This window comes from Scophthalmus maximus, chromosome 11 (genome assembly GCF_022379125.1).
Source record: "Scophthalmus maximus strain ysfricsl-2021 chromosome 11, ASM2237912v1, whole genome shotgun sequence".
Lineage (NCBI taxonomy): Eukaryota > Metazoa > Chordata > Actinopteri > Pleuronectiformes > Scophthalmidae > Scophthalmus > Scophthalmus maximus.
In genome coordinates this window covers 20143169-20157500 of record NC_061525.1, presented here as the reverse complement: position 1 = coordinate 20157500, position 14332 = coordinate 20143169, and the positions used below count along the sequence as shown (strand labels likewise).

The following is a 14332-nucleotide window of genomic DNA, read 5'->3' as shown; positions in this document are numbered from 1 at the left end:
GTTTCACAACATGTCGCAACATTACACCCTAGTGGTATGATAAGGCTATGACATGTGACGAATAAAAAAGGAAAAAACGACAGCCAAACCATAATATTATATTTTACCGACCATACAAAAAAGTCAATAAGTAGGAAACATCCTTCAAATCAATGTTAATATTAGCATAAACACATGAACTCAGAAGATGCAAACTATTAAAAAAATTCATAACACTGAAAAAGATTTTTTACCAACTTTAATTAATTAATTCAAATGGTCAAATGAATGAATTAAGTTTTTTTCTTAACTTGTAACTTTAAGTTGAACAGACTTCATTTATTTGTGTGTTGCCAGTTGAAGTATTTTTTTTTTAAGTTGGTAAAAAACTTTCAGTTAAATATTAAATATTAAATATAAGAAAACTTAGAAATTCAATAAGGCGTGAGAGAGAATTATCATAAAAGATCGCAAATGAATAGTAACTTTAAAACCTTAAAGCTAAAAAAAATTCTGCAAAAGGTACACAATCCCCATAAAGGGGCCAACCTTCGCAATGAGTATAGATTGAAAGTGAGGAGGAGGAGGAGGAAATGAGGAGACACGAAATAGAGGATGAGGAAGATGAAGCAGAGCGAGCAGCCACACCAACTTATTAAACGGTTTCTTATCAGCATCAGGGGAGCATTGATTGATCGGCTCGATCAATGGAAACTTTAACTCATTTGTATCAAATGATGAGGATCAGAGAAGGAAGAAAAAAACTTCAAAAGTCCATATGCACGAGCTACGTCAAAGAAGATGTGTATTTCTGTATATGGAGTGAAATTGTGTAATTCTCCGTACAATGATTTAAAATGTCGCTCAAATAGTTTTTCAATTTAAGAAAATGTACAAAGAAAAAAATTAATAAAACTGTTTGAACGCATTGAGAAATATTTAACTCATAACGATTGATATTGATTAATGTAGAATTATTGGATTTGTGAAAAGAAAGGAGATATTTTTTTAGAAGGGATGACCATCTTATGTTTATATAAAAGGGGAAGGTGATATGAGATTTTTCTTCTTCCTGCTCCTTTTTTCGTTCATGGAATAACAAATATCAGTGTATTGTTTTGTTTTAAAAAATTGTTCTTGTTCTTACACTGAAAAGAACGAAATAAATTATTACGAAAAAAATCAGGTCACTGTTGTCGCTTTCCCATCCTCTGCTGAGCAGCGGCCTTCAGCCACCGGGTCACATGGTTCTCAATCTCCTGAGAGAAGGACATTTCAAGCAGAAAAGCTCAAGACCTGGAAAAGTCTCTAATCAGTGGTCACACTCTAAGTCTGCTGCTCCTGCTCCTTGTGCTAATAGCTTGAAATATCTCAGGACTTTGTGATCCTGAGGTGTACGAGGTGAACTTACTTCTCTGGCTTTCCTCAGTGTGCAGCGATCTGTGGCCCGGCCGGTCGTCATGTCGGCACAGTGAGCGGTGTCTTTGATGAAAACGGTCTGAGCCTCCTCGTCTCCCTCGGTCCTGCCTCGGACCACTGACAACTCCTGCCACGGGTCGATCCCACCTGTGGATATCAAATGTTCGGCAAGTCAACAGAATTCTGAGTGACTCTTTAGCCGTGTCCTTAATCTTAGGTTAAGGACACGGCGCTAGGTTCAATCTTCTGTTGTTATTTTGTTGATCCCCACCGTTGACGTAGAGGACCCTGTGTGTGGGGGGGTCGTCTCCTCCGTAGTAAGCGTTGGTGAAGGCGACGCGCGCGGGCAGGGCATGCTGGGAAACGCCAAACAGCGTGGGACAGAGCCGAGTGTCGGTCTGCAGGGTCAGCATCCCAGAGAACGGACAGGTGGCGTCCTCACAGGTCTGGTCTGTAAACACACACACACACACACACACACACAAAGAGGATCAAGATATAGAAAGGTGTGTGTGTGTGTGTGTGTGTGTGTGTGTGTGCGTTCGTGCGTGTTGTACAAAAGCCAAACTCGGTGCAGGTCTGGTAGGTCCACTGTCTCGCTGCTGCTCTCCTGCCCGAGTGCAGAGACGTGTCCATCAGATCCTTCACTGTTTTCTCGTGGGAGACGTCCAGACAGGGTTCTTCAAAGGTGGAGCGGTAAATCTGCACAAGCCCCACACACACACACACACACACACACACACACAAACACACACACACACACACACACACACACTGATGAAAAAATCCACAAATACAGTGCAGCAGTGACATCTGGTGGTTTTAAACCTGTTACAAGACCGTTGACGGGGGTCACCTCTGGGTGGGTGGGTTGTGCTCTGTTTATATACAGCCTATGGTTGTACTAGTAGTCAAAGTTCTTCATACCTGAGCAAGTTGAACCAGGCGTCCGTACGCCCCCATCTCGGCCGCGCGTGCCTCGCTCCTGTTGGTCATGAGGCCGCACAGCTCTCCGATGGACATGAGGACTCCCTCCTCGTTGTACTGCACCGTTCCCATGACGATGCCGGCCAGGTTTTCCATCAGCTCAATCTGAAAGTAGTACAAGTTGTATTAAAGCAGTTTTTAATACAACTTGAAATGAAATTCAAGACTAAACCGGCGATGGATGTACACAGCAAATATACTTATATAAAACCACTGATTGTTAAACTTGCATTTCCTCATGTTCAATAACAAGCCAGTGAGCTGGCTATTTTTTATTTATTAAATTCTTTTACTTTTTTTATATTAGGCCCTATTCTTCTTACATTTGATATTTTCATACTCACTTAATTTTGTTTACTAGTCATTGTTTTTATTCTTTCTACTGTAGATGTGTAGCAAAATCTGGATCAAGAATTTCCTTTGGGATCAATAAAGTTCTATCTCATCTTAAATCTCTCTCTCTCTCTCTTTCTTTCTTTCTGGGGTATAAGTTTGTTTTAGGAATAAAATCACTGATTATTTCACAGCGTCGAGGCCCCCGACTGCAAACTGTCCCCGTTTAGTTTTCAGCCGGGTGTCATGGGACAGAGAGAGGCCTCTGTCCGAGGAGCTCAAAGTACAAAGCCGGTGAGAAGTGGACTGACACAGGTCAGATATACAAGATGGAGAGAAGCCATGAAGGGTTAGGGTCAATTCTAAAACCTCCTGGGAGCCAGTGTCAAGAGGCTGAAAACAAGAGGCTGTTTTTTGGGGGGGTTGGATTTCTGGCTGTTCACCATTTTACACCTCACAACCAAATAACTTGTTCCCCAAAACATCTCTGGAAGGTCGTCACCTTATCATCAGGATCCTCGGGGATCTGACAGCAGCCAAAGTCCAGGGCCAGCTGGCTGACGTTCCCAGCGCCCATCAACGTCCTTTCCACAGCAGCAAAGGCTTCCCGCAGCACAGCCACACACTGCAGGAACAGGAGGAACGACGGTGAAATCAACACAGGCCTCTCAGACGGGGGGGGGTTTAAATGCCGGGATGTGATGCACGTGAGTGGCGGACTTCACACCTTCTCCGAACCACCGACTGCTCCATTCGTGAGACTCAGGCCCACAATCTGAGAGACGGAGAGGTGACGGATGAGGAGTGAGGACGTGGTTATTTAAAGGAGGCACGCATCACTACAGGCCACTTGCCCTCTAATTAACAATTCTGTTTATGTAGCACGCAGGGCTGCAGGTGTAATTGAGGACACGTCCTCGGTGGTATACATCTAGGGAATTTGGGAGGGTCTAATGAGCAAGGAAGAGGTTAACATTCTATTATTACAAAATGAAAAATTAGGTATAACATGACACTGAATTCTGCCCCCAAAGTCTCGTGGGAGGATTCAAACAGCATCAATACGTTGAGAATTAACATCGAAATTCATTCTGGACAACAAAATGCTCATGTGTTAATATTGCGATGGCTTGTGTCAGTTCACATTGTTGTAGGCGGAAAAGTCCAGCTTCGCCTTTACAGGAGCCGAGGAGGCGACGGCCCCGAACACCAGATGGGGAAACTGCAGGAGGATGAAGAGAGACGCAGAAAGTGACAGGAGCTTAAAAACAAAATGATTATTAAGGATGTTGCATTCATATAATATCTTATATCTTATAAATTGAGAATTTGCTAAACCTGTGTGGCATATGCAGAAGAAAAACAGGCATTTGTGACTAAGGGATTTGATATACAATTTCATTTTAACCCTGTTCGAGGAGTCCTGGCTATCTTTTGCCTGTATGACCAGACAGTACATTTTTCCCTTTGACATAATATATCGACATACTGGCCCCAAAACAAATCACACAAGACTCATCACGTGATTCAAGCATGAGCAGTTGAGTATTCAAAGACATGGATCTGGTCTGGTAATAATCTATCTAACCACGAGGAGATTGAAGCCAACCATCCTAATCACAAGAATCTTGTCTGTGTATCCAGACGCCCAATAATCCTAAATTTATGATTAATTATTACTGAAGACTCCTGTTTTCACTGGGGCTCAATGCCACTTGGTAAATCGAAGCGTGTTGAGGGGTCAACGAACACATTGTTGGACTTTTCAGGGGATTTTACAGAACAACAGCCTTTATCCATTAAATCTGTACAAACTGAGCCGATTATTAATGATCTTGGGCCCGAGTGTGACACTGAATCGTCTGTTTCTCTACTGTGCTGGAAAACGTTGGCAACTTTCCTCCTACGACCACGTCGTGAATCAAACTCAAAAAACAACCTGTTTTGAGTTGGTGAAGAATGTGTTTTGTAGTTTTTGGAACTCTATCTAAGTGGTGGGCATGATACTGTGGGGGGTCGTAAATGAAACCACATAATAGGGAAGGGGGTGTGAACAAAGAAATATTATATTTCCACAATTCTGCGGCTCAACGCTCACATCACGGCCGTTCTCGACCAACTGATTCCCTTCAGGGGATTCAAATATGGAGATTCTGGATTGATCTATATTTTTTAAATGATACAGAACTACAGTCAAAAAAAAAGATTCTTCATATTCTCTGATTCTCTAATCATGGTGCATGAATGAGTGACATGTTACTGATCTTTTTTGGAAACACTTTTCATGCTCTAAAAGCCCATTTGTCTTGTGCGTCTGTGAATCGCTGTCGGAGGTTCAAGTCTGCACCTTTCCCCTGAACCAGGCGGACAGAGCGCCAGAGTAGGAGCCTCCGAAGCTGATCCAGGTGTTCCCGTGGCTCAGACTGAAGGTTTGGCTGATGTGCTGGTGGAACGCAGCCAAGTCAGCGAGCCTGAGACCGAGGAGGACGAGATACACAAAGTTTGGCATTTTTGTGCAACACACACACACACACACACACACACACACACACACACACACACACACACACACACACACACACACACACACACACACACACACACACACACACACACACACACAGCGGTAGGGAGCCAACACTAACGCCTGCTGGCTGCTCAGGTCTGCCAGGTTCTCCGTTTTAAGGCCGTCAGGGTTGATGCTGTCACCATAGAAACGATGCTCCACAGCCAATAGCAGAGCCCCGTGCTGTTCAGCCATGTCCACGTGGTGACCTGGGAAAATATGGTCAAAAAAGATAAACACAGGGAGTAATTTTACATGATGGGACGTGGAGGGCAAGAGTGTCAAAAAACTAATTCCAGCATTTCCTGTATTTTATCTACAGTGCATTCGACCTGTCTGCCGTTTTAAGCCGTGTATCCGACCAGTGAGGACATGTGCTGCATCCTACACTGTACCTGCCAGAACATCAAACTGAAAGATGGGCCCTTCTCCTCCGATGAAGAGGAACACCGGACCGTCGGGACGCTGCCAGTACGCCTCATTCACAAAGAACCTCTGGAGGAAGGAAGGAAGGACAGACAGAGACGGTTAATCCTTCACTTTATGCTGCAGTGGACACATTTGTACATTGGCAGCCTCGAATGGCAGCGATAGCTAAATGAAGACGAAACATTTCGACCCGTGATGCTGGGAAAATGTCATCGTGTCAGTGCTTCGGTGGAGCTGGGGAGGTGAAAACAGTCTGCTGGCTCTGTCAACGCTGCACAAAAGAGCTACGACTGGGTTCTGCTCCGTTTTATCAGCTTAAAGCAGAACAGTAAAGTGGGACATTAGACTCTTGTTGTTTTTATCATCTTTACAGCATCAGACATACATCGGTAATAAAATAGGCCTTTATGTAGGCTGTGAGCTGACCATGTGATCATCTGCTCCATGCTCTCGTCGAGCCACTGTTTGATTCTCTACCTGAGGGAAGGTGGCAGCGTCCCGTCTGTTGAAGTGGTCCAGCGGCTGGTGAATCCGTCCCTCCCTCACGTGTCGGAGAAGCTGGTGGCCGCCGACGGTGCGCCCGAGGAGATGGCGCCTGGCGTCCTGCAGTTGGAGGTCGCGCGCGCGCTCCTTGATCTTCCACAGAACTCGTCCTGACGTTCAGAAAGAACAGTCATGGAAATAACACAAATCGCCATGAGTTATATAACTAAGAATCCTTTTTTTTCTGTGTCTGTATATGGGCTGTAGCTGTTTGAGGGAACACTACACACTAGTCTTGTGTGACAGGAGCCACTGGAGCAGCCACGCTGACCTGCTGACCTCCATGTTGACACAGCTTACACTAAGAAGCCTTGTGTGTGTGTGTGTGTGTGTGTGCTGCTCTCTCAGTCGTTTGACGGATGAAAGTGACAAAACCAATTTCAACCTTGAGGGTTTGATTTCCAGGTCATCGAAGGGACAACTACAAAACTTATGATCTGTTTCAGGAACAGGCATCCGACATCCAACAACATTTGGGTTTTTTTGAAAATCATCCATTTTCGAACGATGAAATCAAATATGAATCTATATGTGTAAACACGCATTGAGTGGAGCGCTCATCAACTCACCAGCGTCAACATAGTTCAGGAGGAGAAGTAGGATGAGATGGCGAGACGACGACGGCAGAAGCATCTTCACCACCAGACCAGGATACGAAATTGAGCGGACCTCCACTCTTCAGGACCTCATCAGGAGGATCTCCGTCCACTCACCGGCCCCTTTATAGACAGTCCCCTGGAAGGGTTCTGCGGTGAAGGAGGTGGTCCCTGAAAAGAAATGACCGTGAAGACGGAGATGCGGCCTGTGTGAGTGAGACAAACTGCTCTCAGCAAAACGGAGCGTCAGCTTGGTGGTGTAATGAGATCTCTCTGCCTCGTAATGGCTTTTTTGTGTGTGTGTGTCTGTTGTGAGAGTGTGTGTGGTTACAGGAGCAGTTTGACTTTCTCCTCTTCTTGTGCTGCATCAGTGTGTACAAGCGATAAGATCCACCGCCTGTGACCACACAACGCTCACGAAGATGCTCCGACTACAAGCCTTAAAATGTGAGGAGTTAGATTTAGATCTTTTGGTGACGTTCAAAAAATATATATATATATAGATTTCAATTTCGTTTATTATTTATCATTCTTTTTTTGTTAATTTAGCAGATGAAAATCAATGGTGGACAGAGATGACACAGTAACCCACATCCTGACCTATATGATAAACGTTAGTTTCTCCCTCGCAACAGTTTGATTTTATTATTAATACAAGTCACAGCACGGGTGAAGGGCAATCACCATTCAGATCGTGACCTTTCTTTTTTTTTTCAGATCAGTGAAAATCATTGGCATTTGAGAGGAAGTGAAGCTTTGATGGTGGCTCCAGTGAGTTGTTTTGTTTGACACTGCAGTTTCCTCTCCACCGTGACTTCAAGCAGTGGTTTGTGAGGTGCCGTTTTGAAACCTCCAGTTATTGCATTTTGGCCTGCGCCATTTTGTTTTCAGAACGCCTCTGTCTTTTTGTACTCTCTATTGTATACATTCCAAATCATACACCATTTGATGTGACTCTGGCTTTTATCTTTTTTTTATGACTCGGCGGTGAAGACATGCAGATCTCCTGTCCTAAACCCCACCAGATTGAAGGGCTTCTGTGGAGGATCTAGATTAAACCTCAATCACAGATTTTTAAATGATCCACAGTAATCACTGTTAATTTGATCAGGGACTGAGGACTGGCAAAATGCCTTTTCCTTGACTGGCTTCATATAATTCTACTATTACAAATCACATAATTACAAGCGATTAATCATCATTAATGTCACAACTACCATACGGTGTCAAATGAGGCGACTGCGGTGCATTTTCGTTTTCTGCTCGATATCCGGTCACACGGCTGTTTAGAGAGGAAGTCCTCAAATAACAAGCTGAACTTTGTCACTCACTGTGGCGTAATGTCGATGGGTGTGATGCGAGAACAAGACGTGTCAAGTACATCGATCCAAAACAGTTTAGATTGAGGAGGAGGAGGAGAAAAAACATTAAACATTACTGTGAAAAATAAAATAAAATTAAACGTTGCTGCTGATATCACGATGTCCAGTTGGTAGCAGTGAAGGCTCTATACTTGTATCTGCAGTTATTAATGACAAACTGCTCATGCTAATGTTATGATAACAACACCAAAAGCCTTTTGTTTGGTTCTCACATATGCTGAGAATATTTCTATTGGCCTGGTCTGCTACTACAAAAAAATATAGAAATAACCCATTATGATATTTAGGAACTGGGAACATAAATTATATTTTAATTGAAGAATTCTGATCAGGTGTTTTTGCCAAAGGTTTTGTGGGTTTTGGATCAAACAAAACATTAAATGGCTACTCAATTTTTTTTCCACTAATTTTATTCACAGACATATTTCATCAGCTGACAAAATATACAGATCAGAATTGGTTTTGTTTAACTAACATTTATTATTATTATAAGCTCCTTTTCAGTAGTATTGACTTTAGTCCAGTCTCCGACTCCGGACTAAGGCTTTAAACATTAATTTACAAAACATTCCATCAGTTCTGGTTTTCTCTTATAGATTAACACATGCAAGGAAAAAAACGATATTATTGTAATATGATTCACCAGTGCAGCGATAAGGAGCTTTTTGAAAAGCAAAAAAAAGAAAAGAAGAAAAAGCGGAAGACAAACAAGAGCCTTAAAAACAAATAATGGTGATCGATTTACACAAAAGGAAGTGGAAAAAACAGAACGAGGCCAAAGAAGCAACAGGCAAGAGAATAAAGGTGCAAGCGAGCAAGTAGTAATCAGCAGTTACATGTTTACATTACTGAGAACAGGAAGAGGAAGAGGGAAAAGGAGTGAAATCTATGGTTTGCTTCAAGAAAACAAGAAGGCATGCTTTTGTGTAGATGACTGTGCTGGCAGAGCTAAGAGACATAAAGAAACTCCCAGGGCTGCTGGAGAGAAAAACAAAAGGACAGTCACCTCCCCCAACAACAGTTACCATCATGAAAGTCCCCAAAGAGCAACAAGAGAGGTCTGGAAATTATGATTCATTATTGGCTTTGAGGACTTTGCTACATGGAAAATCCTCTGACAGAACCAACAGTTAAGTATTTCATCACACGTCAGGGTAACAGGCAGACAGGCAGGGGGATTAAAAGAAAAATCTGTAATAAAAAGGACATTGGAACCTAAATTCACGAGCAAAGTGCAACTCAGACATGATCTGATCCACCGGTGAGAGTGCTACAGTGGCTGGGGCAGTGACCGGAGATGTGCCTTTGGGTGGGCGGGCGGGCGGGCGGGCGGGAGGGAGGGTGGGACGACACGGAGGGCCGTTGTGTTTTTTCACGCTTCGTCGCAGATAACAGTCTCCACCACGAATGTATTCTCAAAGTGACGGATGCGGCGGCAGTCCTTCGCCTCGCGCTTGTTGATGCCTGCGAGGGGAAACGGGGTTGAGACGCAGAAAGAGAGCGGATCAACCACGTCACTTTTGGTTGCGTACGGAACTTCAGATGTGATCACAACACATTAAAAACAATTAAGCCTCTTTCTATTCCAGGGAACAAGAACACAGACGACCTACCAGGGCACTAATAAGCTTCTTTTTCTTTTTTGTAACACTTACGTCTGCGTGTGACACGACGGTTCAGGCGGTACGTGTCCTTCCCGTTGCACAGGCGGTAGATGAAGGGGCCCAGCTGACGCAGATTGTGCACTTTGCCCGTCACCACCATGTCCTCGTGGATGATGTAGGTCTGAGGCAAGTACGTTCCCTTCTGCAACAGACCAGGAGAAAGTGGAACCATAACAACAAGCTCCCTAAGGGCTGGATGGTTTCACAAATGGACTTCAATGGGTGTCACACAATTTCAGCTTTGGTGGGCCAGAGACTCCAGAAGAAAAAAATATATTGTACTGTAGGTTATAAGTCCACTTTTATTTAAAGCTACAGTGTGTAATATTTGGGCGAACTTTTTCCACAGAAATTGAATATATTGACCATAACTATGTGTTCATATATGTATACCTGCATTTTTAAAACTAAACTAAACTTTGAAGGAGTTAAATATAGTTACATGACGTGAACCCGACTTCCGGTTGCACAAAACGGTCCAGAATACGTCGCATTCGCATTGAATTTCCGGCGCTGCCGGAAACTGGAACTGGAGTCAGCAATGCGCCACCATAAAGTGTCCCCTGCTGGGTGCTCAGTTGGCTGCGGTTTGCAACTTTACCACCAGATGCCGCGAGAAAGGTACAAATATGACACATTGTAGCTTTAATAAAGGTTGTTTTTTTAAAGGACATTGTGTAGATTGGTGCAAAGAAAATAGAAGCACAGAGCTTTTGGACAGATCAAATATTAGCATCTTCCAGGCCTGCTAGCATGGCTGCCGTTAGCTCAACATTAGCTCTGCATGTAGTCAGTTTGTCGCTAACGCTGCGTTCCGTATAATCTCGGAACTTGAAATAACCAAGCTCCAAATCAGAAAATTGCAACTGAAACGGATTCGATTCCTTCAGATGGATTCCAGAATGAACGGGGCCCGTGAAGACAATTGCAGTTGTGTTGTTACCTTGACGTTGATGAGAAGCTCCCACAGGTTGCGTGGCGGCATCACGATGGTGGTGTTGAGCTCAATCACGTAGCATTTGTCCAGAGCAATGTCATGGTAGGCGGTCAGGCCCTGGAAAGATAAAGCAGTTTATTAAAGACCAGTACTCAAGTTCAGATTGTTTTCCAACTGATGTTATCTGATGCCAGATCTTGTTGCTGCATTTGAAAATGTTTTAGCCATTCTAGCTGTGGGTCCTTGGGGATGGTGCTGTTAATTAGACAGGCTTGCAAACTATTTGTGTCTAGACTGAAATACTGAATTGATTTCCATTCGAAAAGTTTTTTTACAGACATTTATGGTTCCAAGAGTATGAATCCTAATGACTTTGGTGATCTCCTGACTTTTTATCTGATCAAATTATCCAATATTTTGGTATTGGCATGACCAAATATCTAAAAATGTGTTAGTATATGTGAAAATGGTAACTAAGATGCTGAATATGGTAGAATTATATGCCTAACATCAGCATTTTACTGTGCTGAGAGTCCTCAGCCGGTTGACGGCTGCTGACTGTGGATATTTTAGAATCACTCTTCTTCATATATTGTGTGGTGTGTTTGAAGTCGGTCACTACAATATGGTACCTGGGTACTCCTCTCTGATCAAATTGTACGTATCAAACGTGTGCACGTGTGTCCTCACCCTGTGGAAGTCGTGAATGATGTCGGCAGGATCGCTGCCTCCGAAGTGAGGCACGGGCACAGTGATCTTCTCGTAGTTGTCGGCCAAGTAGATGCCGACATTTTCCTCCAGCTCCTGGCGCCCACGCAGCGGAGCGTACACGGAGTCTTCGTACAGCACCCGGCAGTGGAACAGGTTCTCCTCGGGGATCTGGATCTCACACACACACACACACACACACACACACACACACACACACACACACACACACACACACACACACACACACACACACACACACACACACACACACACACACACACACACACACACACACACACACACACACACACACACAGTTAGAATCAACACACCAGCTGGAACATTCGGGGGGTTGGAGAGTCTGTGGCAAGAATATTGTTTTTCTACAGCAATGATGTGATTTAAAAAAAAAAATAAGGACATCATTTAATTTGATGTGTGGCAGTATGTGATCCACGACCAGCCGGAGACGCACAAGATCTTACGTGAGGTATAAAGTAGTAGCGGTACACGTAGATGGAGGCAAGGACCAGACCGGCCATGAACACAACCAGGCCAAATGTCAGGCAGCACAGGCCGTTGAGGAGAGACTTCTTGGGACGCAGCGGCAGGACCAGCTCATCCTCATCCTGGGAAACACGAACATACACACATGTATTAAAACTTCTGGGCACAGAAAAGCCCTTTTTTCCGGGCGGCTTCGGTCCAACATTCATCAACTTTCTAATCATCACCGTGACGGGCGGCCGTAAATGACCTGAATTAACTGACACTCAATGCTGCATTTTCAAGCAGGGACGAGCAGCACGCTGAGCCCGGGCCAGACGAAGGACCCGACAAGAGCGCGTGCGAATGCAATCTTCGACTGAGATGATGGCGAGTAATCCTCCCAGACGCCTCCAGTCTCGCAGCCCATCTGCTGGTGCCATGCGCCCAAAACCTGCGTTGGCAGAGGTGGCACTACACATGGATAGTATCTCACTCACTCACTCAGTGTGCCGTTTACAACAAGCTCAGTGCTCACTGTAGCTGTACTTATGAATAAATGGAAGGGGAGATGCTTAGAATAGGCCTTTTTTCACAGCAGAGTACAATTTGACTTGTGGTAGGAAAGACCCTAAGGTGTCCCTGATAGAACACAAATAATGTCTACGTTCCATCAACATCCCAGTAATTTGTTAATATTATTTACTCCTGGACTGTGAAAAAAAGGCCCCTATTGCGTGAACAGGAAATAGAAAACTTCAGAGAAACATGACGACAATTCCTTCGAGAACAATCATTTTTAAAAGAAAGGAAGCAACGACACAAAAAGCTCGACAGCTGCAGTCCCCCTTTTTGTTTCACGTGTTTCTTCTCTCCATGCCGGACGTCGTGCGGGATCACAAATGTTTCAGCTTTTGGGGACAGAGGGGGCGACGCGATAAAAAGTTACAAGGCGACAACTGTCTGTGCGAACACAAACAGTTCCGTGAGAGACTCTCTCCGCTCTTCCGTGTCCTCCCTCCCCGCTGAGACGGAGAGAGAGGCTCTGTCACGCCACACCACGAGCGTTCACACACCATGAGGCCTGGTCTCATGCATTTGGACGATCAGAACTTTTGCAACATTCACTTTTATACGCGTGTCTGTCGCCTCATCTACGCTCCATCGTGGTGCCGCATCTTCAGGGCTTTGTGCATATAGATGCATCTGATAAGGTCTGGGGGGGCCACAGTGGGTGAAAGCAAAGTTGAGGACTCCACTGCTCTGCTTCCTTTAGAGCTGTAAATTAGGAAAAAAATGATGATTGTTGCATGTCAAAACAAGCCATCTGCCATTTTGTCAGTGAGAGCTTCTGCATTTCTTGCATCTGTCTTTGCCTTTTTGTTTTGTTTTAAATAGAGCTACAGGGAGTTATTAAAATGCATAATCCGACACAAAGCCTTTTTAGAATTGTTGCATCCCTTTGCACCGGTGCACAACCTCAAACAAAGGGCGTGCATGTTTTGCACATTGTGATGAGAACTTGCATCGAGGCTGCACACAAAAAAAAAAAAGAAGCGCACTGGCGCAGTGAAGGACCGTCACAGCAATGACATGCTTTATTTTGCAGCCAAATGGCGACAGACGACGCTGTCAGAAATAGAAATTAAATAACATAATAATAATAATAATAAAGCGGTTGTGCTGCTCGTGGCTGTGCAGGTGCAGCGGGACAGAACCGGGCAGGAGACGCTGCTGCACACTCGTATTCATAACTGTCATCATACTGAGAGGACAATGTCCGAGCTCTGTTGTCGAGGAGGAGGGAACATTACGACACAACTCACCATCGGATGAGGAATGAGGACCTCGCTCTTGTCGCCATCGCCCTCCTTCTCCACTTTCTGTCCCGCGACGGACTGGAAGCTGATCTTCACCATGGCTCCTCGTCTGTGTCTCTGTCTCTTCTGTCTCTGTCTGTCTTCCGGTTCCTTCTCCCTCGGCCTGTTTGACACCTCTCCCTCTCTCTCTCTCTCTCTCCCCCCCCCTCTCTCTCTCTCTCTCCCCCCTCCCTCTCTCTCTCCCTCTCTCTCTCTCTCTCCCCCCCCTCCCCCTCCCTCTCCCTCTCTCCCCCCCCTCCCTCTCCCTCTCCCCCCCCCCCCCCCCCCTCTCTCTCTCCCCCCGCTGCTCCTCGGTCTGTTTTTGTCTTTATCCACCGGAAGTGTGCTGGAAGCCCTTAAAGCTCCAGTAAACTCCATTCAGAAAAAAACTGTCACTCATTACATTTAGTGCGATATTCACAATTTATCGCTCAATAACCA

General features: G+C 44.7%; 2 protein-coding genes across 3 annotated transcripts; both read right to left on the bottom strand.

Moving 5' to 3' along the window:
* Nucleotides 1-1095: 1095 nt before the first annotated feature.
* On the bottom strand, nt 1096-6971 carry LOC118299894 (thymus-specific serine protease). 2 transcript variants are annotated; one of them, XM_035623984.2, is made up of 13 exons: nt 6826-6971; nt 6191-6366; nt 5680-5779; nt 5364-5493; nt 5066-5189; nt 3863-3940; nt 3446-3493; nt 3221-3343; nt 2326-2490; nt 1956-2100; nt 1670-1849; nt 1391-1545; nt 1096-1275 (listed from the first exon to the last, which is right to left on the bottom strand). In XM_035623984.2, exons 1-13 carry the CDS (start codon nt 6887-6889, stop codon nt 1255-1257), a joined length of 1509 nt encoding a protein of 502 aa, XP_035479877.2. In that variant the 5' UTR covers nt 6890-6971; the 3' UTR covers nt 1096-1254. The 2 variants fall into 2 exon arrangements, with proteins under 2 accessions (XP_035479877.2, XP_035479876.2); XM_035623983.2 differs by having other exon boundaries at nt 1096-1238.
* A 1723-nt stretch (nt 6972-8694) lies between these two features.
* On the bottom strand, nt 8695-14043 carry itm2ca (integral membrane protein 2Ca). Its single transcript, XM_035623989.2, has 6 exons — nt 13859-14043; nt 12032-12175; nt 11526-11714; nt 10842-10952; nt 9890-10040; nt 8695-9698 (listed from the first exon to the last, which is right to left on the bottom strand). Exons 1-6 carry the CDS (start codon nt 13949-13951, stop codon nt 9607-9609), a joined length of 780 nt encoding a protein of 259 aa, XP_035479882.2. The 5' UTR covers nt 13952-14043; the 3' UTR covers nt 8695-9606.
* Nucleotides 14044-14332: the final 289 nt, after the last annotated feature.

Bases quoted from the DNA above. Each gene is read 5' to 3' on its own strand.
- itm2ca (XM_035623989.2), bottom strand. From the start codon at position 13,951: ATGGTGAAGATCAGCTTCCAGTCCGTCGCGGGACAGAAAGTGGAGAAG. The intron at 10,953-11,525 runs GTGAGGACACAC...TTATCTTTCCAG, and splicing joins TCATTCACGACTTCCACAGG to GGCCTGACCGCCTACCATGA. The intron at 10,041-10,841 runs GTAACAACACAA...GGTCTGTTGCAG, and splicing joins AGCTTCTCATCAACGTCAAG to AAGGGAACGTACTTGCCTCA.
- LOC118299894 (XM_035623983.2), bottom strand. From the start codon at position 6,889: ATGCTTCTGCCGTCGTCGTCTCGCCATCTCATCCTACTTCTCCTCCTG. The intron at 3,494-3,862 runs GTGAACTGACAC...TCCGTCTCTCAG, and splicing joins ACTTTTCCGCCTACAACAAT to ATTGTGGGCCTGAGTCTCAC. The intron at 1,850-1,955 runs GTACAACACGCA...GTGTGTTTACAG, and splicing joins CTGCACCGAGTTTGGCTTTT to ACCAGACCTGTGAGGACGCC.